At 34.5% G+C, this 27,201-nt stretch overlaps 1 protein-coding gene across 1 annotated transcript in view; it reads left to right on the top strand.

Moving 5' to 3' along the window:
* Positions 1-27,201, top strand: part of Tom70 (translocase of outer membrane 70) — a 153,053-nt gene that overhangs the window by 84,487 nt on the left and 41,365 nt on the right. Inside the window, exons 5-7 of the mRNA XM_090381244.1 lie at positions 493-626; positions 11,798-12,002; positions 24,061-24,195. Of these exons, the coding sequence (XP_090237370.1) occupies positions 493-626; positions 11,798-12,002; positions 24,061-24,195 (474 nt within the window). The remainder of the gene's footprint in view (positions 1-492; positions 627-11,797; positions 12,003-24,060; positions 24,196-27,201) is intronic.

The following is a 27,201-nucleotide window of genomic DNA, read 5'->3' as shown; positions in this document are numbered from 1 at the left end:
GCCATTATGGCTGCAAAAAGCTATCTGTTTGAGTCTTCTTTCTCTGAAAAGAATTACATCATTATCTTTATTGACTTTGTCCATACAGTAATGCATTATTTCTTCCCAAATAGAACACACATACTGAAGAATAAAATATTTGTCCCACTTATTTATGTAATTCACATTGTCCAAAAATGTTTAGCAGAGTGTACTCAGATGGAGTGGTCTGCCTAATTTTCTAGCTTTAGTATCTTAAGATAGGTTCCTATAAAGAAGTAGTGGCTACATACTCATTTCTCATCATCTTCATGGCAAGATATGATAACATATATGAAAGTTAAAAATGGGTCAGTATTCCAGAAGGTTTGTGAGCCTTTCATATTTTGAAAGATGTGTTATCAGTCTTTACTGTAATAAGCTTGTATTCATATAATTTTAAGAGATGTCTTTAAGCTGTGAAAATCCTAAATCTATCACACATTTCTTTTATAACTGTTACTATTTTTCCAGAACCGTCAGCCATGTTTACCCTCAAAACATTTCATTCGTCATTACTTCATTTCCTTCAGTGAGGATCCTGTCATCAAGGCTGTTGAAGAATACAAACAAACACAACTAAAAAATAAAAATTCAGGTGATCTAAGGTATAGTTATATTTCAGATCCCTTTTATATATATAGATGGGGTATTTAAAAAGGTATCTTTTTAAACAAAATTGCTACTTTACTTCTAGGCTGGATTAAAGAGGAAGAAAGCCACTTCAAAATTAGCTAGTAATGATCTTAAAAGAGCTCCTCTTTCTGGATTTTACACCACTTCTAAAGGCATCAATTTAGAATGACTTACAATAAACCTTTATTTTGCCATTTAATGAAAACATAATGATAAAAATATGCAGTCACAGTTAAGAGTAAAATTTCTCTTGAATGGTTATTTTGTAGGATTTACAAAATTAATTCAAAAATAAATTGGTTGCATTTCAAAGCAAAAATTTCAAAAACAAAAAATCAAAAATATTGTATAGTTAGCGTTTCAACACAAATTGAATTAACTCATTATACATTAATTCATTTTATCTTTCTGTAACCCATGTCTGTTTAACAATTCACCATTTCAATATTAACTTTGAAACTTCCTGCAGTTTCCTCTGTTTATCCATTTTGATTCTGACCAAGGGTTTCAAAATTTTGCTCTCTGTTTATATGTCAGCCTGATAAATGACTCAGTTACCATTAAGATATAACTAAAGTTAAAAAACATTGTTACTTACTCTGTGATATTTACTTGTGTAAAGAGCTTCAAATTCTGGGACCTGTACCAATCCCTTAATTACATGCACAGTTCCTCTCAGTGGGAAGGATCTCCAGACAAGTAAGAAAAGGGAGAAGGCATCACTGATCCACAATTAGTCAAATGAGAGAAACTAAAAAATGCCAGTCCTTTACAGTTCAGTTCTCTTATATTTATGTACTGTGTTTTATAGCCTGAAATAACAAAAATTAAAAAGAGGAGAAAAAACAGAAAATGAATCCAGAAAACAAAATGGCAATAAACACATTTTTTACAGTATAAATTTATATTTCAATATAAATTTATACTGTAAATTTATATATTTCTATTTATTGTCTTCTCTCTTTAAATTTTCTTATGTACATAGTTTCTTTAATTTTATTTTCATAAAATCCTTTTAATTTCAAAATTTTTTACATTAAAAGCATAGGAACAATTATAGGCATGCGATCTCTGATTTCCTAGTATTTCTCTTTACTACATGTTTACAATGCTCCCCACCCTTGTGTCAAATAATCTTCCAGTCTCCCCTATATAAATTTTCCAAGAGCTGCACATGCCTTTATAATTAATATCTGCATCTTGTTGGAGAAATTGCATCCCTCAGAAAATTACCTTTTTTTTTATTTATTGGTTTGAAAATCACATCCAGTCTATATTTTTTGCATATTCTCTTGGTTTTATTTCCTATTCCTTTTATGTAAGCATTTGTGAAGTGTGAATTTTTTTTTTTTTTTTTTTTTAAATTTGACTCCATTTTATTACTATAAAGTAAATTACCATGAAATTTCTTTTATATTTGTGAATGGTTTTGTCAACCATGCTCAGTGGAAATTGTTGTAAGAAAGGGTTAAGGAGATGTTTTTAAGTTCATGGAGCAACATGGCCTTAGATGCCGATGCTCCTAAAAACTCAATAATAATGATATTCATCAAATGGTTTGAATAAACCAATGCCCAGTGTCTTCTTTTTTTTTTTTTTTTTTTTTTGTACACCTGACTGACATTTGAATTTTGTTCCTTTTGCACCAAAACCTCCAAAAAGTCAGTTTCCCATCCTCTTCTTCTTCCATTTTGAACTTAATATGCCTGTTTATATATTTATAAAACTGTTTTAACTATATCTCCCCATATTCCAATGTCAAAATATCATCTGCATGTCTAATCCATATTAATAGTCTTAAAGTGACCAAATCAGTAGCAACCAAATTAATAGATATCACTGTATTATTTGGTATTCATAATAATTAGCAATGCTATGTTCATCATAAAACATGTAGCACATCATACTTGTAAAACCCCTAGCTGTAATGGGATATTGTATTTTGTATATACTATTGTAACTATACAATAAAGATTATACTAATATTGGAACCTCACTATTGATAGGTCTGATGAAGCAATGATATTATTAGTAGAATCTTTATTGTATAGGTAAAATAGTATATACAATATACAACAGTGATAGATTTCCTTTATCTGCTCTTATAATAGTAATGTTCCTATCCATTTTCAATTTTTAGCACTTGTCGTTCATTCCCCATTAAATTTGCATTATATAATTTCATATGATTTTATTTTTTAAGCGTTCATATCTATTATAAGGTTCACCCAGTTTTCACCCATATTAAAAAATGGGAGACTTATTTTCACTTCATCATCATCAGCCATTTTCAATCCACTGCAGGATGAAGGCCTCTCCAGCAACTGTCCAGTTCCTTCTGTTTTGTGCAATGGTCATCCATTTGCCACCCACAAACTCATGAATTTCATCTGTCCAACTCTGTCGTTGTCTTCCAGGTTTTCTTCTAGCTCCTCTTGGGTATCATTCAGTTATTTTCTTAGTCCATCTGTCGTCGTCTTTGCGCTGTGTCTTGCCCAAGACCATTTTAGTTCTTTAGTTTTGATAAGAATGTCCTTTACTTGAGTTTGCTACCTAATCCATGTTTCTTTGTTATCTAACAGTCTGATTCCCAATATAATTCATTCCATTCTTCACTTTTGGCTAGTGCCCAAGTTTCACTTCCATATGTCGTGGTGGGGAGTATACATTGGTTCATTATTTTACGTTTCAGACAAATTGGGATATTGCTCCTTAGTATGTGACTATATTTCCTGAATGCTATCCATCCAAAATTTATTCTTCTCTCGACTTCCAGCCATTTCTCATTATTACAGCTAATGACTTGTCCCAAATAAGTATCTGACTCCACCTTTTCAATTACTGCTCCTTCAATCATTATATCCCTTTCTGTGGCATACTTGTTCATCATTACTTTTGATTTAGCCATATTCATCTTTAGTCCAAAATCCTTACTAACTGTGCATAACTGATTAAGATTTTCCTCTAATTCTTTGGGATCATGGCTTATGACCACAATGTCATCTGCAAATCGTAAATGGTTTAGGTACTTTCCATTCACATTGACTCCTTTTTGCGACCAGTCTAATCTTCTGAAAGCTTCCTCAAGGGTAGCAGTAAACAACTTTGGAGATATTGTCTCCTTGTTGAACTCCTTTCCCAATTTTAAATTTGCTACAGTCGTTGTCTAATCTAATAAAGGAGGTAGCGTTCTCATATATTTTCTTCAAAACCGTAATATATGGGGTATATATGCCTTGTCTTTCCAGTGCCCGAAACATTGCCTTATGCTGTATGGAGTCAAATGCCTTTTCATAATCCACAAATGCTAGGCATAATGGCATTTTATATTCATTTGCTTTCTCCATTAGCTGTGATATTACGTGAAGGTGATCCATAGTTGAGAATCCTGTCCTAAAGCCAGCTTGCTCTTTCAGTTGATTCTCATAAAGTATTCTCTCTGATCTGTTAGTAATGACCCTTGTGAACAACTTGTAGATGTGGGATAACAAGCTAATTGGTCTATAATTTCGAATTTATGATTTATCTCCTTTCTTATGCAGCAAAACTATGATTGCATTATTCTACTCCTTAGGCATCACACCTTTTCTAATGCATTTTGTGAAGTCTTGCCAGTTTTTGTGTCATGTTTCTTCCTCCCAATTTTAACAACTCTACAGTAACTTCATCTTCCCCCGGGACTTTCTGATTCTTCATTTTCTTCAACACATGTTCTACCTCATCAGGAAGGATATTGGGTATGTCGTATGCGTTACTAATTTGTGATTCATCTTCTCCACTGCTAGCATCATCCCCTCACTCTTTGTATAATTCTCTATAGTAGCCTTCTGCTATTTGAATTATGCCTTCTCTGCTATTTATAAGTACACCATCACTATTCTTCAATTTCAGTATCATTTGTCTTTCTGTATTACTGCTCATGGCTGCTGATTTAAGTCCTTTGTTTTCCCTTAATGCTTGTTCTACTTTTCTTGTATTAAATCTTCTTACGTCCTCTCTCTGAGTCTCTAATGGTTTTGCATAACTCAGTATACTCAATTTTCTCCTTGTCAGTGTTTATCTTGCTCTTCATTTGTCGTCTTCAGTTCATCATGACAAGTGTTTCTTGACTGATTTTTTCTTCTTTGGATTTCTTTTTACCTATAGGTTTCTTGGGCTTTATGACTTTCAGAAAGTTGTAATATTCCTCGTTGATATCTTGGTCCTGAGCAGTCTGTGATCACTTCCAACATTTACCTTGTTCAGGACAGTAACATCATTCACGATATATCTTCTGTTAGTGAGAATGAAGTCGATTTCATTAGTTGTTAATCCATTTGGGCTCTTCCATATGTCCACTTTCTGTTCACCCTTTTCTTGAAAAAAGTGTTCATTACTGACAATCCTCGTGATTCTGCAAATTCCACAAGTCTTTCACCTCTTTCATTATCTTTTTCACCAATTCCAAAATTTCCTATAGTTCCTCTTTTTGCACTGTTTTGTCTCTTTCCAACTTTAGCATTGAAGTCCCCCATAATGATAGTGTAGTGGGTTTTCTGCTTGTCTAGAAGACTCAATTTCAGTATACATTTCTTCAACCTCTTCATCATCATGGCTCAATGTTGGTGCATAAATCATTATAACTTTAGCTTGCCTCTTAGAAATCCTGAATAGTAGTCTTGACACTCTTGGTGGTGTACTTTTGAATTCAAAATGTTGTTTTTTATATCTTTATGGACCAGAAAACCAACTTCACCTTTGCTTCTTTCACTGTTTCCATTGGTGTACAGAAGATTTCCACTTGATAAACTTATAAGTGATTCATTTCTTCTTCTTGTTTCAGCCAAACCGATGATATTCCAATTCACATTTTCTAATTCCTTTTCCAGCTCTAATATTTTGTCTTCTCCGATGAGCAATCTTACATTGTAACAGGCCAAGTTCAGTTTCCGTGCATGGCAGCCTGATCGTACCCAGAGATTCTTAGCACCCTCTGCTTCCACTCTGATCCTCTCACTGCCTTAAGAGGGGGGAGTGAAAGGCCCTGGGAACTGAGAGCCATTTGTTTCGTCATGCTGTCATGTGCTGGAGGGTTTGGTCTTTTCCTCTTCATGTTGACCAGGGGTCTTGAAGAGAATCATTCTACCCGTTCGTTGCCACCTAGGTAATGTAACAGGGCTTACCATCGAGAAGGTGTGCATGAATGGATTTTAGGGAGGCAGGCTAACCAGACTTCTACTAAATCTTCTGAAATAGAATGATATTGGGTCCATCAGTGTTTTAGACTGTGTCTGATAACACACGGAATGCCTGTTCCCCTCTAAGCCCCTTTTTTCACTTGCCAATATATAATCAATTAATATGAAATAGGAACCTTTTGCATTAACACTGAAATTTAACCTTAAAGCGAAAATATTATATTTGTCTGCACTGAAAGATGCCTATTACTCAAACTAAAAATCAAATCAATCACTCTTTTACCCTACACTGGAACCCCAACTCCTCTGGTTAGCTGCAGCCCTATAAGTGACAGCATAAACCATACATGTATATAAGAGAAATTTTGAGAATGGTAATCAACTTTATGGTAAGAAAATACAGAATAGGGTCAAATTTGAAAAAAGCTGTCACAATTAGTTACACTAAAAGGAATGGGAACTAAAATTGTGAGAAAAATCATGAAAGGAACTAAAATCATAAGAATATGCAAAAAATATCTACTTGATATGGTTTTCAAACCAATTAACAAAATATGTTTTTTGAAGGATGCATTTCCCCAATGAAACAGAGACACATTATTTGCAAAAGCATGTGCAGGTGTGGGAAATTTTATGTCGGAGAGACAAGAAGTTTATTTGACACTAGAGTTGGGGAGCATTATAAACACATAGTAAAGGAAACCAGAGATTGCTTGCCTATAGTTGTTCCTATGCTTTTAATGTTTAATGTAAACAAGTTTGAAATTAAAAGGATTTTACAAAAATAAAATTAAAGAAACTATGTACATATGAAAATTTAAACAGAGAAGACAATAAATAGAAATATGGGGAGGTATATAGTTTCTTTATGGATGCAACTTTTTGGTGACAATATAAATTTAAACTTTAAAAAATATGTTGTTTTGTTTTTGGATTCAATTTTCATTTTATCTTTGTTTCTTTTCTTTTTTTTTTTTTTTTTTAAATTATTGAGACTATAAAACTCATATACAGCAGGCCCTCGTTATAATGCAGTTAGCTTTACGCTGATTCACTATAACTCTGTTCTTATATTATAACTGGTATCTGGCTATAATGCTGTCACAAATCACTATAATGCTCTTTTACAGATTGCATTTTTGGCATATTTAACAAAATCGTTTCATTTGATGGAGTCAATAGCTTGAAAATGAATAGCAAAACAGCATTAAAACGTTTCCCATGCAGACTTGAGAAATTTTCTCGCACGCTAATTTAATTGCAGTACAGTGATTGTTACATAATGCTGAGATCAACATTTTAAAAAATTATCACGTATATTGCTTGCAATATTTGCATTATATGCATTTATCCGAAGTCTGGTCATCACTCAATACAGTATTAGACATCATGCGTGACAGACAGTTTACTCGAACATTGTATCATAATTAATGCAACCAATGCAGTTACATTTTCGAAGAGTTAATAATGGCGGATAAGACTGAAAAAACAACTATGTCTGGACGCAGTACGAAGACTATAAATGTAAGAAAAAGACGGAATTTGAAAATTAAATTAGACGTTTTGAAGCGAATCGATTCTGGTCAACGACAATCAGATGTGTGCCATAATTTAGGACTGGCAAGTTCAACTGTAAGAACAATTATAAAAAATAAATTAATTTCAGCAGCGGGAAAGACAACTGTTTATACTGCAAGCAACTAGGATTGAAATGGTGAGACTTTAACCAATTTTATTGAAGATAATATCCAATGCAGAATTCAGTTAAGTTAAATATTATAAAAAAAAGAGAGAGAGAGAGAGAGAGAGATAGATTAGTCTATATGATGATCTGAAGAAAACTCATCTAAAAAAAAAAAGTTGAACCATTTAAAGCTAGTAAGAGCTGGTTGAATAGATTTAAAATCCAGGGAGAAGCCGCAAGTGCAGATCAAGGAGCTGAAACTTTCAAAAAAGAACTTGTTAAAATTATTGAAGAGGAGTATTATGTGTTATACTTCTCAACAAGTTTTTAACATAGATGAAGTAGGACTTTTTTGGAAATGAATGCCTAAAAGAAGTTTCATATTGAAAGAAGAAAAAAACATGCCAGGTTTCAAAGCTTTTTTGTTGGGTGATAATGCTGCGGGGGATTTAAAATTAAAACCCCTTTTAGTTTACCAGGAAGGGGGCCAAAGTACAACCCAAAATCAACACATTTTTTATGATTAAATTCATCAATTAAATTAAAATCAATTTAGATCAATTAAATTCATGATTTTAATTGGAATTTTGATACGTAAGTAGTTTCACATAATTATATACATATGTAATGCAGAATATTTTTTATGTACAAATATTTGAATATTAAATATTTTGACAGACATTTGTGCATCTTTTCGCTACCGTTTATTATTGATTAGGAAATATCCTATGGCACCGACCACAACTCACAAATACATATGTTACCTTATGGGAATGCGGCGCTCGCTTAGCATGGATTCACTTAGCTCTCTATTTTTCCAGACCAAATTATCAGCGTTAAGCGGGGATCACCTGTATATAAATGTAAGAGAACTGATATGTAGAGAATAGGATTGGATTGGTTTTCCCTTGTCTCTCATTAACCAGTTAGGGATCAGTTACTCTCTTATGACATCTCCCTTTTTCTTGCTTGGACATCCTGACCCACTGAGAGAAGTTATGCATGTGATCAGGAGATTGGTATAGATTATTTCCATTACTGGAGTATCCTTCTAAGACTCCATTAATGGAATTAATCCACAAAGGTAACAACTCATTTAAAGTCATGATCAGTCACTGTTGTTACAATACTGTATTTTTACCTTCTCCCTCCCTCCCTCCCTCTTCTCTCTTACACACTTTTTTTAACCCCTGTTATGATTATTATTTTGACAAAAAAAAAAATAAATAAAAATAAAGGAAGTGTTATAAATGAGAAAGCTAATCATTAGGAATAGAGAGCTGAATATTAACTTATTTTTGTTGTAAGAAATAACAAAAACATCATGTAAACTATTTACAAGAGTGATGATGCTCATAACCATCTCCTTATGTTTGAAATGCAAATAGAAACCAGTGTTCTTCCCAGACAATTTTGCCAGCCATTATGAAGTAGCCTTGTGGGGAAGTGTAATACTTCACAATATTATAAAATTTTCTGTTATTTATAAATGTGACTTAAGCAATCCAGAGCAAAAATTAATTACATAATTTAACATTATATGCTGTCACATTGACCTCAACGGCATAGTATGTTAAATTAATATTGATCGAGATCAGTGAGCAGTACCATTAGCTACCACGAGAATTGCTTAAATTTTAGCCGGGCTGTTAAATTCACCTGGTGGTGCACCCATTCAGTAGGTCCTGGGGAGAACACTGGAAACAGTTGTTTGAAATGCCCAACAATCCTTGCACTTATATCAAGTTACTTTTTATATGCCTGAATACAAAGAGTATATTAAATCAACTTGTGATCATATATGAAGTATAACTTTAATGTTTATTACTAAGTTATTATCTTGATTGTTTTAAATTTCTTACTTCATTTGGACTGAATATTGTACGCTATATTTGCAGTTGTTGAAGAAAAGAACACCTTTATCACAATTATGATATCTGGCACAATTGTGTTCAAGAGTCTGTCACGAACTGCCACAACAAACAAGCTGATGAGTGAGGCCTTTTCCAGAAAATGGGACTCAATTTGGAATATCATGTTAACCTTGGTGCTACATTCCAAATTGAGTCCCATTTTTTTGAAGAGGCCTCCCTCATCAGCTTGTTTGTTGTGGCAGTTTGTGACAGACTCTTGAACTGGTCCCTGATTGATGGTCTGACTTCCTCTGCCCCTCTAGGAAGATAGGGTCTTCATTAGCAGCTTGCTGGGAATGACAGGAAAGCAATACCTGAACAATGCTTGAATTTCTAACTACAGAACCAGAACAGCAGCAGTAATTTCTCACATTTCATCTTCAAATCCCAGGAAACCAGAAACAATTTCCTGTCATAGTTTTTGCCAGGTGCCATCAAAGTTGGATTCTTTTAGCTCCTGAGACTCCAGTATCCACTGCAGAATTCTTTCAGGATTCTATCTTTGTCTGTTGCTAGTGATGATGTGGTAGGAAGAAAGAACACAACCTTGATATTGGAATCAGCAGGTTGTGGAGGATGTCCAAGAGTAATATTGCTTTAAATGGCAGGTAGTTATTCTGCTGATGGCAACTCCAGGCACCATGCAAAAAAAAAAAAAAAAAAAAAATCTGGTCTTTTCTCAAAAGGAGGCTCTTTGATTGGATTTCCAAGCAGATCCCAGGTCTTCCTTTAACATAATCTTTGAGTGCTCTTCGATTTTCAGCACAATAAACAGGCACAGGTTTCAGCTTGAAATCGCCTACTGCATTTGAGCCAAGAAAAGAGTTAGTCTCTACTTTCCTAGTTAAAAACCGAGCATTAATTTTCTTCCTAGGTTCTTGAGAGCATCTTCTTTCCAAAAAGCCCAATCTCATTGACATTGAATACTTGTCTGGAACAGTAGTCTCCTTCACCTTTTGGTGATTTTTGGCAGTTTCTTGGAAACTGCTTTTTCTGATAAATAGGAATTAGAATAGAATATTTTATTTTAGTATTTTAAATATTCTATTAGAATATAGGAATTAGAATAGAATATCTTGTTCTAATTCCTGTTCATCAGCACAAGCAGCTTTGCCTTTGTCTGCCATCAGGGTGCAAGGCAAAGCTGCTTGTCATCCCTTACTTACACCAACACTTTCATACTTGGATCTCTTTCCCATGCTGTTCTTTCACTATCTCAAAACAACTTATTAGAGTCTTAGCCTGAATGGTGGTAGGTTTAAAGATGCATGAGAATGATGTTTCATTTGGTTTTGAAACAAAAAAATCAAAAGTTATCTCAGCCACAAGTCCTGCACATTTCTTATAAATGTTGATTGCAATGAGATTGCACTCATTTTGGTCTTTATTTATGAGTTGTTTGCACAGTTGTGCAAGCAAGCTTCATTTGCCTTCTAATTTCAGACTTCGACAATCCACTGTCACCAAGTGCTCTCACTTTTGTCTTCATTTCTAATGTAATAACTTTTGCTACATTTCTTTACAACAGCATTGCTTGAACACTGACCTTTTATCTGACATTTTTAAGGATAAAATATTAAACGTAAAAAAATTCATAAACCTTTAGCACCCTTTCTCTTTGAGAACAAAACTGACAAAATAGCATACAGTACTACATATTATATCAATGCATTATGTATTTGCAAGTCAAATTCCTGCAAAACTAAATTTTCTGACTATCAGTGTTATACTTTCCTACATATTACAATAGAAATTAAAAAAAAAAAAACAGCTTGCTGAATGATATTTCAGAAACAGTTAATGTTGCTGGTTTTATTAATCTAAATGCCTTTTCACAGCATAATTTGTATTTTTAATCTAGTGTATGTAGATAAAAAATAATAAAATTACACTTCATTTGTTGTTTTTTTCCAACTGATATTGCTCCATGGAAGTAGGTACAAACGTTTCAATCATCAGAATGTGACAATTGCTTTCAATAAATTTAAAAATGAGCATATACTACTGTAAACAAGTGTCAGACTGCAGTAAGTAATAACATAGGTGGCAATTCATTAGTGACCTATGTGTGGATCAATTTAGTCAAGGATGGCCTGTACTGGAATTATTTGTAAGATTAATCAGATAATTAAAATAAATAATAGTATTTTATATATAAAAAACTGGTAGAAAGGATTTTCTTTCTGCCAATTGGTACAGGCAGAAAGGATTTTCTTTTTATATTTATATTTCAGATTATTTTTTCTTTTTAGAAATTTATATTGTATTACAAAACATATTCTTAATGTGTTATTTTCTTGCTGTTTATAGTCAAATTCTGTAGTAAAGTGTTTTTAATATTTGCTTATATTTATTCATTTATAACACAGTGGTTACCGCTTGGCAGTTCACCTTCTTGCCACAGAATGTTATGATGAAGTAATATCAGCATGTAGCGTTGAAATTGAACATATGGGCCCAGATATGGCAGAAGCCCTTTTAGTAAGAGGAACATTCACACTCTTTCAAGGACAAACAGAGAAAGCATTAGATGATTTCCAACAGCTACTGTCCCTAGAAAGTGTAGATGTCAAGGTAAAAAAAAAACATTTTAAGAATCAGTAAGAAAATTTTTGTAAAAGTTGTGTGATGTCCAAAATGGCAGAATTTACTTCTGCATGGGCTCCATGAGATTATATAATAGGTAATATTCCTTCAGTGTATCCAATTGCATAGTCTTGAACAGTCTCTCAATTCCTGGTTAGTGGATAAAAACAAGTTCATTCTCCAAATGATGGCCCATGCAATTTAATATACCACTTGTATTATGATTCTACAAGTGTTCCACTGTACTGAGATCTAGCAGCTGTACAGACCAAGAAAGTACAAATGAGTTATCATTACCATATCCTAGAACTACTCCTACCTATTGTAGGTCTGATGGCATGGATATATTATCCTACTGGAAGTAACCATCATCAGTGGTGGGTTTGCAGTAAAAAATCACCTTTTGCGGATGCAACAATTTTTAAAAATTGCTTCTGTACTGCCTGCAGCAGAACTTGTCCTGTACATATTAACTTATCTTGATATCAACATAACTTCTGTTGCTATATGCAGTGTTCATTCTTGGTAACCCTTGGCCACTTGTAGGCATGCAGGAAAATCTGTCATAGATAGGTATCACAATAGTCCATTTGTGTACTGGGATGTTATTTGGGTGTACAGATGTACCCCATTTGTGTGCCCATAGCCTCCAGTACTCTATCAGTTTTTGATTTCTGGCTCCACATTTTGCAATGAACGATGTTTGTTTTCTCAGCAATTACTGTTCCTGATGTGCCATTTGTCAGAGATGATTGCTGTCAGCCAATGTAAATTTAGTTGTATATGTTGACAGTGAAATTTATCAGTACATTTCATATTCTGCATCCTCTTGAAAAACAGTGTTCTAACAGATTGTCTGCTGAGTAGATAAAAACACTATTAATAAGAAATCATCTATAAAACTTCTATTTAAATAAAAAAAAAAAGTTTTCTAATTCTTTAATTTTTGCTTAATGCATAGTGTACAGGTTGTCTGAATTTATGGTGCACTTTCTTTTATTAATTTAATTTTCTCCTTTATTTATTATTACATTTTATTTAATACTTTTAGGATTGTCTTTATTAAATAATTAGAGTATTTAATTAATTTTTAATTTTAACAACAGCTGCAAATGCTGTTGTATAAGAGTTGACAAAAGCCTCACATGTGTACATAGTTAAGAGCCAAACTCTTGCACAACATGTCATAGTGCTCATAGCCCAAAGCTTTTTCCCTATTCTCAATTTAGGGAAAAAGTTCCTAAAATTCAGAATTTCTCATATCATGGAACTGCTTCATCACTGGGTGCTAATAAGCACCAAAATGGCCATTTGGGTAATATTACACATTTCAAATTAATAGCAGAATACTTCTTAGGAAGCAGTGTTTATTATTTGAAGTGTAAGTTCAGGACCAAGTCAACTCATGATGACTTGCTTTGCAATATGAGATTGATGTATTTTTTATCAGATGTTAAGTTTAATAATAATAAAGCAAAGTAAATTTTAAATTCTTAACAGTAAACATTAAGCTGAATAGTGAAGTGTGGCAAACTATGGATTTGAATGCAAATACATGGACACAAGAAAACCTCAATAATTCAGAATATTGTGGAAAGTGAATCAAAATTCATGAAAATTCAAATTTTGTGTACATTATTTTATAGGCCATACAATGTCTACAATTATTCTAGGCATATAATTCTACACTTATATGCCTACATAGTATACAACTGAAAATAGTGATACAACTGTGGTGTAATAAATATTTATAGGAATGAGACATTTCTCTGCATGCAGAATTAAGGTTATTAAAACTAGAATAATTGCTTGAAGGCATTTACATTTAAATAAATAAAGTGATTTAAAAACACAGTAGACTTGTCAAAGCACCCAATCAGGGATATGAGAACCAGAATAGCTACTGGCACCCAAAAAATTTGTTCACCTAAAGTGCCTGACAAATAAAAAATATCAAAACAGAACATTTTTTTGAGGATAGTAATGCCAAAAAAAGCAGGTGAGCATTTATTATTGCCAACAGAAAGGAAATTCCACGGCACTGTTTCTCCCATCCCTTCTTCCTTGAGCAACTGAGCACAGCAGAACACAGCTTGGTAATATTAAAATACCTGCAGGAGATTGCTGATCTGCTGCAAGCTCAGTAAACATACAGAGGTGGACAAAATAATGGAAACACCTGATGTGACAGTATCAGTTTTTAATGTCCGTATAACATATTTATGAACGTGCAGTGTTTTTTTTTTTTTTTTTTTGTTTCCTGCAGATAGTACTGTGAAAGAAAATGATAAAAACTGATGTTTATTTAGAGATATTTTAAAAAGGTACATGAAAAAAAATGACTGACCTGTCTGAATTCTAGAGAGAGGTCAAACTGTTGGTGCACATTTCGCTGGGGCATCATGACTAATGTCAGTTCTAGTATCAGAGCAACTGTATCAAAAGTGATGTCTGCATTCACCAAATGTGAAAAAACAGAATCTGATAGGGTGATTGTAGCAGAAAATTGAAGCTGACTGAAAGAGACTGCTGTATACCGAAAAGGATTTTAGCCTAAAAACAAAACTGCTGCCTCAAAAATAACTGCAGAACTTCTGAGAAATCCATTTTTTAGCCAAACAGTTTGGCAAAAACTTCATAAAGCTGAAATTTATGGCAGTGCTGCTACTGCCAAGCCACTCATTACTGAGGGTAATGCAAGGAAGAGAATGCAGTGGTGTAAGGAGCACAAAAACTGGACACTTGCTGATTGGAGACATATTTTCAGATGGATCATCATTCATACTTTTTCCAATATCAGGGAGAGTTTACATGTGGCTAATGTCAAAGCACATCATCCTGACTGTCTTATGCCAGCCGTAAAACATGGAGGATCAGCAGTGGTTTTGGGCAGATTTACTGCTCCTGATTACCTTGATATTCTGAGTAACCAGGTTCACCCCATTGTGCAAACATTGTTTCCCACAAACGATGCCCTTGAATGGGTCAACACTCAGAAGGCTGAGTATTGACACATTCTAGAATCTTTATCAGTAATGAAAATGTAAAGGCCATGCCCCTGTTAAGTTTCTCTTGCAACATTAAAGTTGCAAGAGAAACTTAATTTGTGGTTTTCATATCTTTGCTAAGCAGATCTCTGCAGTAGTCTATTAGGAAATATATAAAACTTTCACAGTTTACTGTAAAAACCAACTGGAATTAATTTAAGCACACCAATATCTTCAGACAATAATGCAAAGACCACTGGAACTTTGCTGTAGGCTTGTCTAGTAAACTTGACTTCTGTGCCAGGAGAATATAATGGCATCAGTGGTTAAGGAAGTAATGTAGGTTCATTGTGACAGAAATGCAGTTATGTATTACTATGTATATATTATTATGTATGCAGTTATGTGTTAATTGTGTTAGAAATGCAGATAGAAATGCAGATTTTGGGCAATTACAGCATGGATTTGTTAAGGAGCAATCTTGTCTGACCAATTAATACAAGGTAGTCATAAAGAAACCAGATACAAAAAAATAGCATTATTTACTTACATTTCAGTAAAGTTTTTGATGCTGTTGCACACAAACAACTGTTGTACAAATTGGTGTAGTGTGCTCATTTGGAGACGAGTGACTGCTATGAATAGAGGGATGGTTGAGTGCCCAGAGACAGTGGTTATTAACGGCTCTACAAACTAATGTTATGAATGGGGTTTCACAAGGTTTGCTGCTGCATCCCTTACTGTTTTTGGTGATATTCATGTAGCCTTATCAAGTTTAATGTCTAAGCTCCAAATATTATATTACAAATGCAGCCAGGTTTTGACAGTAATCAGGATATGTTACTTCAACAAAATCTGGATAAATTAGGTAGATGTGCTGAAATATATCAAATGAGGTGTAATATTAATAAATGCAAGATAAAGTTTCAATAGCAAAAGCTTAATTTACGGTACTCACCTTAGATGATCTGCAGTTGTTGGTGGGTAAGGCACTTTACCCACCTGGACTAGCCAGGTGGGGTAAAGTGCCTGCCTGGCAACCTAAAGGTCGCGGGTTCGAATCCTGCCTCGGGCTTGGATCAGAGTAAAAATACAAAAACTTTGGGAGGTGCATTATGGCCACAGAAGCCGATGCGTCAACAACTAACAAAAAAAAAAAAAAAAAAAATTGGGTGAACGAATGACTAAATTTTTGTGTTTGGGTGATTTAAAGTTAAAAAGATTAATTGGTAAGTTTACAGAATGAGAATAAATTAATTAAAAATGGAATTAAAACGGAATTAAAATATGCGCAAGGAAGCAGAAGTGCACAATTCCGTCCTTGGTTGTCACGAAGAATTAATTAATTAAGAACTCTAAAATATGTGAAACAGATGAGGCCAATAGTCATAACGGTAGACTTTCGTTTTGTTAAAAACGTCTTCAGTTGGTGAAGTTTAGTGGAGAGAGAACCAGTGCTGTATTTAAAGGAATTTTCATGTTCCCGTGATGCACTTTGCGACATGCGGAAATCTCAAGTGTGTGAGATTCCAAACTGGGGAAAGGTTGGAGGGTAGTTTTGTATTTATGATGTTTAATTTAGAATAGTGACGGAACCATTCTATGATGAGGGCTTAGTATTGGAGAATTTTGTAACTGGTTTTTAGTTTTACTATGGTAATGGCTGAATCAAATGCAAGTGTAATGTGAGCTCGGTGCTGGATTGTCCTGTTCTGAAACTGTTATAGTGATAATATGCCCGTGTATTAGAGGTTTTAGTGGAACCGAATTTTGTTGTAGTACTTCCAATACGGCAAGCATTGCAATTTTGTTGGCATTTAATCAAATATATAATGTTGTTCATGTCACCTGTCGAGTATTTGTGTTTCTTTATATGTATTGAACAAAGATCCAAGTTTATTATATGCGGAAAATATAAATGTAATGTCTGTGCCCGCGAACACTTGGCGGAATTGTCCCGCAAGACCACTATGATAGGGGAGGATGATATGTGTGTTTCCTTTTGTGATATGTTTGGTTGGATTTTTGATGTTGTTTTTTGCAATGGAAATAATGTGTTGAATTAAATGAGGTGGGTAGTCCCTAGCCATGAACTTTTTTGTGAGGTATTGTAGCTCAGTAGGGTCGTCATGTGAAGTGCTGTATTTTATGGCATTATGGATTTGATTGTAAAGAACAGCTTTTTTTGTGCTAAGTGGGTGGTGTGATGCAAAGTGTAAATATTTCCCTGTGTGTGTGTTTTTTCTAAAGATCTTGGTTCCCAGTCTGGTGCCTGTTTTGTATATAGCAGGAGTGGGCACGCATGAGGTCAGTGAGAGCTGCATTCCAGTTTTTCATATATTATAAAGAGCCACACCATAGTTACATAGTATTAAATACTCAAATTTAATTTAATTTAATTAATATGATTACATATTCTACACAACTCTTAAGTGCTATGTAAAGTATACATATATAAGAAAATATAATTAAGAGAAAGAAAATACAAAATAATTATTTCAAAATTTTAATAATAAAAATAAAATATAATAAAAATGCATTAATAAAAAGTATAACATTTAACAAAGACCTTTGGTCAAATCTTTTTTTTTGGCTTAATAGTTAAAGCCGCTCCCAGCAATTCTGTGAAGATGATGATGATGATGATTGGTCAACTGTGAACAATATTTCAACTTCACGAACTTCATTGTGGAGTATAAAGATTCACAGCAATATGTTGTACCAAAAATTGAAATTAGACGGCAAGCAGCTTTCTTTAAATGTGGATATTTTGATTCTGGCACGAGTTTCCAAAATTCAATTATAGAAGTAGATTTGTGCTGCATTTGTAGTGCCTGATCCTCTTTCATCTCTAATAACTCCAATTCCCCAGCTGCTTTTTCAACAAGTATTATTTCAGAAATTGGAAATCCATCTTCAATAATATCACAAATAAATGGGTTCACAAAATATGCAAATGTAGATTTCAAACTTTTCAAATCTTCAAACCTATGTTTGAAATCTGCTTGCAATTCTTCCAATTTTTCTTTGTATTCGTCTAACTTTTCTTCTTTGATATTAATTATATTTGCTTTTACTCATGGAAAATGATTAAATATTTTGTTCTTAAAATCGTACACAAAAAGCCGAAGTTTAACTTCAAAACTAAATACAGTTTGTGACAAATCAATAATAATTTTTTTCCTTTCCTTGTAAAGCCAAATTAAGTGTTGCAAATGTTCTATAATGTCTGTAAGGAACTAAGTCAGAAAGCCAAGTTGCATTTTCTAATTCTGGGTATTTTTTTCCTTTTTCTTTTGTAAATGTTATGATAGGATTTAGGAGTTCCACAAAATGGCTCAAAACATTGTAAGTTGACAGCCATCTTACAACACACCATAGGGATAAATCACTGGGAAATTCATCTGTTTCGTCATTCACTCGCAACTCTTCTAAAAAGTTTTTAAATTGACGATGTGTTTTGGCATTTGTTCTAATTAAATTCACAAGCTGCAAAACAATCTTCCACACATTTTTGTATTTGATTTACTTCGCTATGAGATGCTCGTTGTGAATTATGCAGTGAAGAGGTAAGAAATGTGGAATTTTAGGATTGTTGTTTAAAAGACCAATGAGACCTTGGTTTTTCCCTATCATTGCAGGCGCTCCGTCAGTCGCAACACTTAAAAGTTTATCACTAGGCAATTCAAACCTGTTCATTACTTCATCAAATGCATTTCTAACATCGATACCGTGAATTGTTTCGATAAGAGCTACTAGGTCTAACATTTCTTCCTTCACATTTATGTCTGCAGATACATAGCGGACAAAAACGGCCAATTGTGGAACATCCTGAATATCTGTAGACTCGTCGAGAGCTAGGTGCCTCTGTGCCAGGTGGGCAGGAGCAGCAGTGTGTAGCACACGCTTCTTGATTAGACCGGGGTTCGAGCCCGTGACCACCAAATACGGAGGATGCGGAAAGGTCAGGGAATGACCACCGCATATCCCTGGAGCAATATGGCCTTAGTTGCTAATGCTCCTAAAAACCAAATGACAAACAAACTGTAAATTTCAATGACTTGAAACTAGTCATCTGTGATAAAACCAGGATGAAGTGTTTAAGGCTTTAAATGGGTTGAGTAAACTAAATTCTGATAACATCCTTACTCTTACTCAGGCAATAATGCCACTTTCTTATTGGAGGCTTGAAGTGGTGGAACCCATGTTTGGTCTCCAGCAAAAACCCTCTTCCATCATGCAGTATGTTTGATGTCTTTTGAGGTTATGATGGACATCATGGCAAGATCCAATCAACCTTACATTTCGAGGGCAGCTCCAAAATAGTGTTCACAGGACAGCTGCTAGATAATCCAGTGGACTGAACCTGTTGGTAACTCTCTGGGAGGCTTCTAGATCAGCTAGCATATAATCTCGCTGCCTCCACTTTGCCAGATAGTGACTGGAGGGAGTCCGAGTAGTGTGTATGTGGGGAATAGTGTCGAGGCCACATTATGTCAAGGAGCTGGATATATCCTTACCATATGTACGCCATATCCAAAAATTTCATTACTTCATACAGCATGTCCCTCCACCCACCTTTTATTACTACTGAATACACCATGAATTGCCAAACTAATAGAACAAACTTATCTGCGAAAAGATCTAAATCTCCCAGACACTTCCTTGTTCATTTCACAAATATATGCGGTCTCAGGTCTAATCTTATTGATGTCCATTTCCACTTACAGTCTGCCAAACCCCATGCACTTTTTCTGACATAACCCCAGTTATTGGTTGATTCAACCACTACTTATCTCAGTTATCAAAGATGGTACTTGTGCATATGTTCATTCTGATATTCCCTGTCAGAGACAGTAATTTGTAATTTCCAGGTCCAAATAGTATTTCTCCACTTGTTCTCAAAATGCTCCTGAACTTACTCCTGTTCTGTGTCGCGTTTTATCACTTTCTTATTCCAGAGGTGTTTTGCCTTCTGCTTGGAAATTTGCTCATATAAAGCCAGTTCCTAAAAATGGTGACAAATCCCTCACATCCAATTATCTTCCCATTGCAATTACTTATACTCTTTTTAAAATAATGGAGAAATTGATTAACTGCCAACTCTTAAACTATCTAGAAAACTTTCATCTGATCAATGATCGCCAGTATTGATTCTGTCACTGTCAATCCACTAGTGATATATTCTGGCTTATGTTACCCATCAATGGAAAAATCTGGTGAAACTCAAGAAGTTGCATTGCTCTTGACATTTCAAAGGCTTTTGATCATGTTTGGCATATTGGTCTTTTAAATAAGTTTTCATCTTATAGTTTGGCAGCTGTTTTTTTTTTTTTAATCGGGTATCCAGTTTTCTCTCTTATCGCTCATTGCAGGTGATGGTAGACGGCTCTCTGCCTTCTAACTTCTCCACTAATGCTAGTGTCCCCCAAGGTTCAGTTCTTCTCCCACTCTTTTCCTCTTGTATATTAATAACCTTCTTCCATGGACTAGAAACCCTATCCATAGTTTTGCTGTTGATAGTGCATTGCATTCCACCTTCCAGTTTGAAAAACAGCTTCGACTTCTCGAATATCCACTACCATCATCATCTGTCATCATTCCACTATTCCACGGGTCGACATATGCTACCTCAGCACCATGCCCTGTCCATGTACTTCTCTCTGTCGTTGATTTCACTCCAGTTTCCTTCTCTCTTAATGACATCGGTCTTTATCATGTCCTGCCACCTCACTCTTGATCTCCCCTTGGTCTTTTGTCCCTTAATTGTAAATCAAACATTCTTGTTGGCAAATGCCTCTCGTTCATCTGCTTGACATGTCCAAACCATTTCAAATGGGATCTTTCAATCCTGTTCTGGCATTTTTCAACCTGAATTCTCTCCCTAATCACATCATTCCTGATTTTGTCGCATCTTGTCTTTCCGGCTATGCTCCTCACAAATCTCATTTCTGCTCCCTGCATTCTGCTTTCATCCTTTTTTTCTCATATTCCAAGTTTCAGATGCATACGTCACAATTGGTATGTAATAGGTCTGAATATATAGCCTTCTTACACTTCAGTGGTATGTTCCTGTTCCAGATCAGATATCTTGTCTGCCTATAGAAATTCCCTCCTGCTTGTATCCTTTTACTTATTTCTTCATCTATCACTCCAGTCTTTTTGATAGTGCTTCCTACATACCTGAAGTTAACCTTTTTAGCTCTTTCCCTACCATTGTAATGTATCTGTCAGGCTTGCCATTCTCTTTAGAACCATTACTTCACTCTCTTCTCATGACTGAAAACCAGTCCAAATTCATTGGCCATACTTGCCCACATATCAGCTTGCCTTTGCACTTGTTCCTTGCTCTCTCCCCCATATACAGAGGTCATCTGCGAAGAGCATTACTTTCATCTGGTCTTGTCCAAGTTGTTCCGCCACTCTACATTGCACATCATTCATTACAGCTATGAACAGTAGTGGTGACAGGATGCCTCCTTGCCTCAAACCTAATGTTATTTCGAAGCTCTATGTCAACCCCATCACTGTTCTTACTTTGCTCACTGTGTTGGTGTACATATTCTCAATTCTATCCACAAGATGTTCCTCTGTCCCCAAGTTTCTCAAAACCTCCCACATTTTCTCTTTCTTCACGGGATCAAATGCTTTCTTTATGTCCAAAAATGCCATCCATAGTTCTATATTGTATTCATAACATTTTTCCATCAGTTGCCTGATGCAGAAAATTAGATCAACTGTCAATCTGCCAGGCCTAAAGCCATACTGTTCCTCAGCCATCCTATTTTCAATCATTCCTCTTATCTTCTGCTCTAACACTGTCATACAGCTTACTCACATGTGATGTCAGTGTGATGCCTCTATAATTGGAACACTTCTTCCTCTTCTCCATCTTGAACAACTATGATCAAACCTTCTGTCCAGTCCTTCGGCACCTGTTTCTCATCCCAGATCTTGCAGAACAGTCTGTATGTCCACACTATCCCTGCCTCACTTGTAGCCTTCAGCATCTCTCCATTTATCTCATCTATACCAGCAGACTTACCTGTCTTGATGTATTTGCACTACATTATTCTGTGTCAAGTCTGTTTGGTCTCTCTCCGTATCTTCTCTTTCAGTCCCCTCTTTTATGATCAACCCGCCTTTGTCCCTTTTGCTGGCTGTTCTGCACATTCAACAGATTTTCAAAATACTTCTTCCGTGTTTCTCTTATTTCTCTTATCTCTTCATCCTTGGTTATTAGGTTCTTATTCTCATCCATCAAGTATTTGCTCTGCTCACCATCTCTTCTCCTATTCCTCACCATACTATACAGCATCTTTTTATTACCATCAGTGCCTTGTCATAGAGTTTCACTCCATTCTTCCAACCACAGTCTTCTCTCCTCTAACTATCCTCTTTGCCTCTTTCTTCATGGTTTCATATCTCTGTTTATTCTCATCATTTCTGTTCTGGAAGTAGGTCCTGAATGCATTATTATTGTTTTTCACAGCCTTTCTCGTCCTCCCATTCCACCATGGGGTTTCTTTCCATCTCCTTTTATTGCTTGTCCTGCCGCATACCTGCTCTCAGTCCTACTATGCAGTCTTTGAATGCTTTCCATTCTGATTCCATGGTGTTCACCACCGTCTTAGTTACAACTTTCCTGAACCCTTCTCTGAACATCACCTCTTCAAATTATGGAATCTTAAAACTCCAACAACTAACTTCTGATCACATGAGAGCTACCCACAAATATCCACTACCAATTCCTTAAATGCTGATCTCCAGTGGGGTAAAGATAACATAGTGATTTCAATCCTTCTAACGCTCAGTCCTGTCTTATATCTCGCAAAAAGGATTCTTCTGCTCCTATGCTTATTTTCAATGACACTCTGATTTCTAGGCAAAATCATATATCTTTATTGGGGATTACCCTGACTTCTAATCTCTCTTAGCATAAGCACATTACAATTATTGCTTCATCTACATTTGAAAAACTGGGTTTTCTCTTTCGCTCTCGGCATTACTTTTCTTCCAACAGCTGTTCACTCTGTACAAATTGCAAATCCGTCCTACCATAGAATATTGTTCCCACATCTGAGGCAGTGCCCCCAGAACCTCTCTCAGGCTTCTAGATTCCATTCAAAAGAGAGCAGTTAGGTTAATTAATTACTCATCTCTAACAGAGTCTCTCCACTCTCTCTCTCTCTGTCTCATGGACATTCTGTATCCTGCTGCATGCCTTTTCTATAGATACTTCCATGGGCACTGTTCTTCTGAATTGGCTTCTATAATTCCCACTCTCTCTTTTCCAAAGCAGTCTGAACACATGCCAAACCAGTCATCATCCTTTTACTGTTGAACTTCAAACTCTCAGAAGAACCAACTTTTCTTCTTCCTCATTTATTCATTCAACTTCCATTCTCTGGAACAACCTTCCTTCATATGTATTTCCTGAAAATTGCAATCTACAGAAGTTCAAGTCTAATGTCAACAAATATCTTCTCAAACTTCAACCGATGCATGGTACTAAATACTATAGGTTCTAATAACTCTCGTGTTTGGGGTTTTCATTAAAAAAAACATATGCAAAGCAAAATAAATTTAAATTAGAAAGAATAGTTTCACAATAGATGTGCAGCAATTTTTACTCTGCTACAGAGTAATTGATTGTTGGAAGAAATTTCCAACTGATGTTGTGGAAGTGGGTAATTTAAATTAGAATTGGACAAGATATTAGAAAGGATTAGAAACCAGTGAGTTTTTTTTTTTTAATGGCTGATGCTGTTTATGCATGCTTCCTTGCATCAATTTGTCACTATTAATACCACCAACTTGCTTGCAAGTTGGTGGTATTAATACTTGCACTTTCTCTGGAGCCCTATACATTGGTCACACATGATTAATTTTTTTACAGCAATAATTGTGTCACTATTAACAGGATTAAGTAGCTTTCTTATAGTTTAAGTACAGCATAGTTCTACAATGATAAATATTATTTTTAGTAGCCACATATTGTTTTAATACATGTGTTTTACACTATATTTTTTATATTTGTATTTTTATGAACCTTTCAGGTTAGAGTTAATGCTTTGATTAAGGTTGGTACATTAAAAGTTCAGTTAGAGAAGATGATCGAGGCTTTGGATGATTTTAACAAAGCAATTGAAATTGATCCTAACAATGCAGATATTTATCTTCATAAAGGTCAGGTGAGTAATAGTGTATACATAATGCATTCATGTGCTGTACTTCTAAAGCCAATTTGAATAATTAATATGCTTTTACTAGTTATAATAACAATAACTCTTTATTTACTACATATAGTAGAATTCTAGTTAACTGAAATTTTGTGGACCTGAATTTTTTTTTTTTTTTTTTTTTACCTTATATATTCCTCCCTGATTTTACTCAATGAAATTGACACATTTAATATTTCATTGTAAAAAAGCAAAACTGTTAAAATGATATAATAAAACAATCATTCCACCTACAGCATTTATGAATGAAACAAAAAATAATAAGTTTAATTCATATCATCTCTCAATGTCATGCTGATAATGATGCATAAAAACTTCACTGCAAAAAAAAAAAAAATAATAATAATAAAATGTTAGAAAGGGTTTAGGGCTGAAAGCCTCAGACTATGGGAAATTCACTAGACAAACAAGTTACACTCCCTAAACCCTTTTTAGTACTTCATAATTGCACACTGTCTGACATCTCTCATATTGTGAAGTTAAACTTCATAACTGGGTTGTTACTCGTATCACTGGGGTAGCTACCTGCCCGCTGATGAGAGGCCAACAAGCTTTGAAACAGTGCCATCTGGGTGGTGATACCTGCTGAAAATAAGTAATGTTAGTCATCTCTAATGGGGAAACATTGCTTTTTCGAGGTAGTGCAATAACAGGCAACTCATTGTGAAGGCATTCATTATATGAGATGTAACTTCAGTGGTTTACTAGAAACTAAAATGATGCTTTTCACTGTATCTAATAATAAAATCTTACAGATTCATCATCACATAAGTTAATGAAAATAAATATTTATATAAGAGCAGACTTTTTTTTTCCCACCAAGTTTTTTATATATATATATATGCTTTGTTCTTTAAATTTTTATTATGTTTAGTCCTTTGATTTAACTTTTTATAAATGGATTTTTACTTCATACAGTTTGAATAAATCTGTAATAAATTATTATTAATCAAGTTGTTAATTATTGGAATATGTTGCTTCCATGGTTGGTGGAGGCTGATAGTTTTTTTGGAAATTCAAATCTCAGATAGATAGGCACCTGTGTGAGGAGGAAGTCAAATGGGTGGTTTATTTATTTATTTTTTTTTTTTGGTCAGTACAGCAAAAGCTCTAGTCTTCCTTGTGACATCTGGCTAATACTAAGTTCTTTGACCATTTTAATTACATTGCACAGAACTAGAGACAAAGCGTGAACTGCTTTGTCTCTAGTTTTATTGCAGGAGGATTATTTAACCTGAACATTAGTTGCAGGTTGTTGTTGTAAGCACATTGCTTTGTTTGCAGGTAAAATTGACATTATCTGCTACCCACTAACATGAAGTTTTATTCATGTTGGTGTCATATACAAAACTGTAATTTTTTCTTTAATTGCACACTGTCTGGCATCTCTCATATTGTGAAGTTAACCTTCATAACTGGGTCATCACTCATATCACTGGGGTTGTCACTCGTATCATTAATTTTTTTCCCTGTTTACCATTTATACTTGCATTTCTAAAATAATAAGAGAAGCTTACCCTCAATATAATACGTAGAACACTTCCGTATTATACTCTCCAGCAATTAAAATGAAAAAATCAAAACTCTTACATTACAGTAAAAAATAATTAAAAATCAATTGAACACAATTAAAAATCAATCTAATGCAATTAAAAATTAAATAAATTAATTAAAAGAAATTTAACTAAAAAATTGCAAAACAATTTTCCTTCCTGAAGCTTGACAACACTTTTCGACCGTATGTCGTGATCACAGGAATGAAAATTACAAAATAGGGGTGCACATGAAACTTAAATAGGGATTATTTATCTTCTCGCATGTGCGTAAAAACCCACAAATCGGAGATTAGAAATGGCTGGCGAACGTTGACAGAATTCTCATGTAATTTAATTTTGACAGTTTCTGCAATTAATAGTCTCGTATGATTATGTTGGACACTAAGTATTTTAGCCTCGTTAAATAAAAAAGTATATTTTTCGTTAATGGCACGAAAGGCTAATTCTGATGCTGCTGAACAAGAAGCACGAACTGAGGCTGCATGTTGATTAACATGAAAATTCAGAGGAAAATGCGTAGAACCTTGGTATGACGAGTTGCAATCTCCGCAGGAAATGTTGTATACCAGGTCATTTATTTGTATTGCGAACAAGGAAAGGACAGTGATTTTTCAGTATAGTGTGTAGTTTCCGTATTGGCCTGGCCACAATTTTAAATTCGGTATCTTTAAAGAATCTCTTAAGCTGTTTGTGCCACTGTTCAACATATGGGACAGATATAAAGTATTTTTTTAATATTACGATTGTTGGTTGATGTAGTATTTTGTATCCTATCCCAAGCTTCTACCCTAATTCAGTTTATTGTAACACCTTAAACCCCCTGTTTAAGAATCTGCTGGTTAACATTTGTATTTCTGAGCCCAAAGCAGATTCTGTCGTTGAATATTTTTAGGCATTTAGAAATTGATTAAAGATAATAGATCTCTTGTAGGAGAACGGGTGATAGCTATTATAATGTAGAAGCATACCGGAGTTTGTAGGTTTTCGATAGATGCTAAATTGGATTTTATTCGCATTCCGAATAATCATGAAATTTAGAAAATTTAATGACTTTGTATCCATATCCTCCCTTTCCAATGTAAATTTGAGTCTAGAGTGAATATAATTAAACAAATGTAAAATGTCTTGGATAGTACTACTATCAGTAATAACTAGAACATCGTCTAAATACCTCCCATAGTATGTGATACGGGGTAGAGGCGTCAAAAGTATATGCTCAATTGTTGAGAGATATACTTCCGATATTAAGCTGCCAAAGCTCAATCCCATCGGCAAACCAGAAATTTGTTTGTATACTTTGTTTTGAAACGTGATTTAGTTGGCCTCAACTAAGAGTTTAATTAAGTGAAAAATTTCTTTAACAGGAAGCTTCGTATTATTAATTAGTATAGAATCATTATTT

This window comes from Mastigoproctus giganteus, chromosome 9, assembly GCF_048544385.1.
Source record: "Mastigoproctus giganteus isolate SK-2022 chromosome 9, ASM4854438v1, whole genome shotgun sequence".
Classification (NCBI taxonomy): Eukaryota; Metazoa; Arthropoda; class Arachnida; order Uropygi; family Thelyphonidae; genus Mastigoproctus; species Mastigoproctus giganteus.
This window is presented reverse-complemented; position numbering and strand designations above follow the sequence as displayed.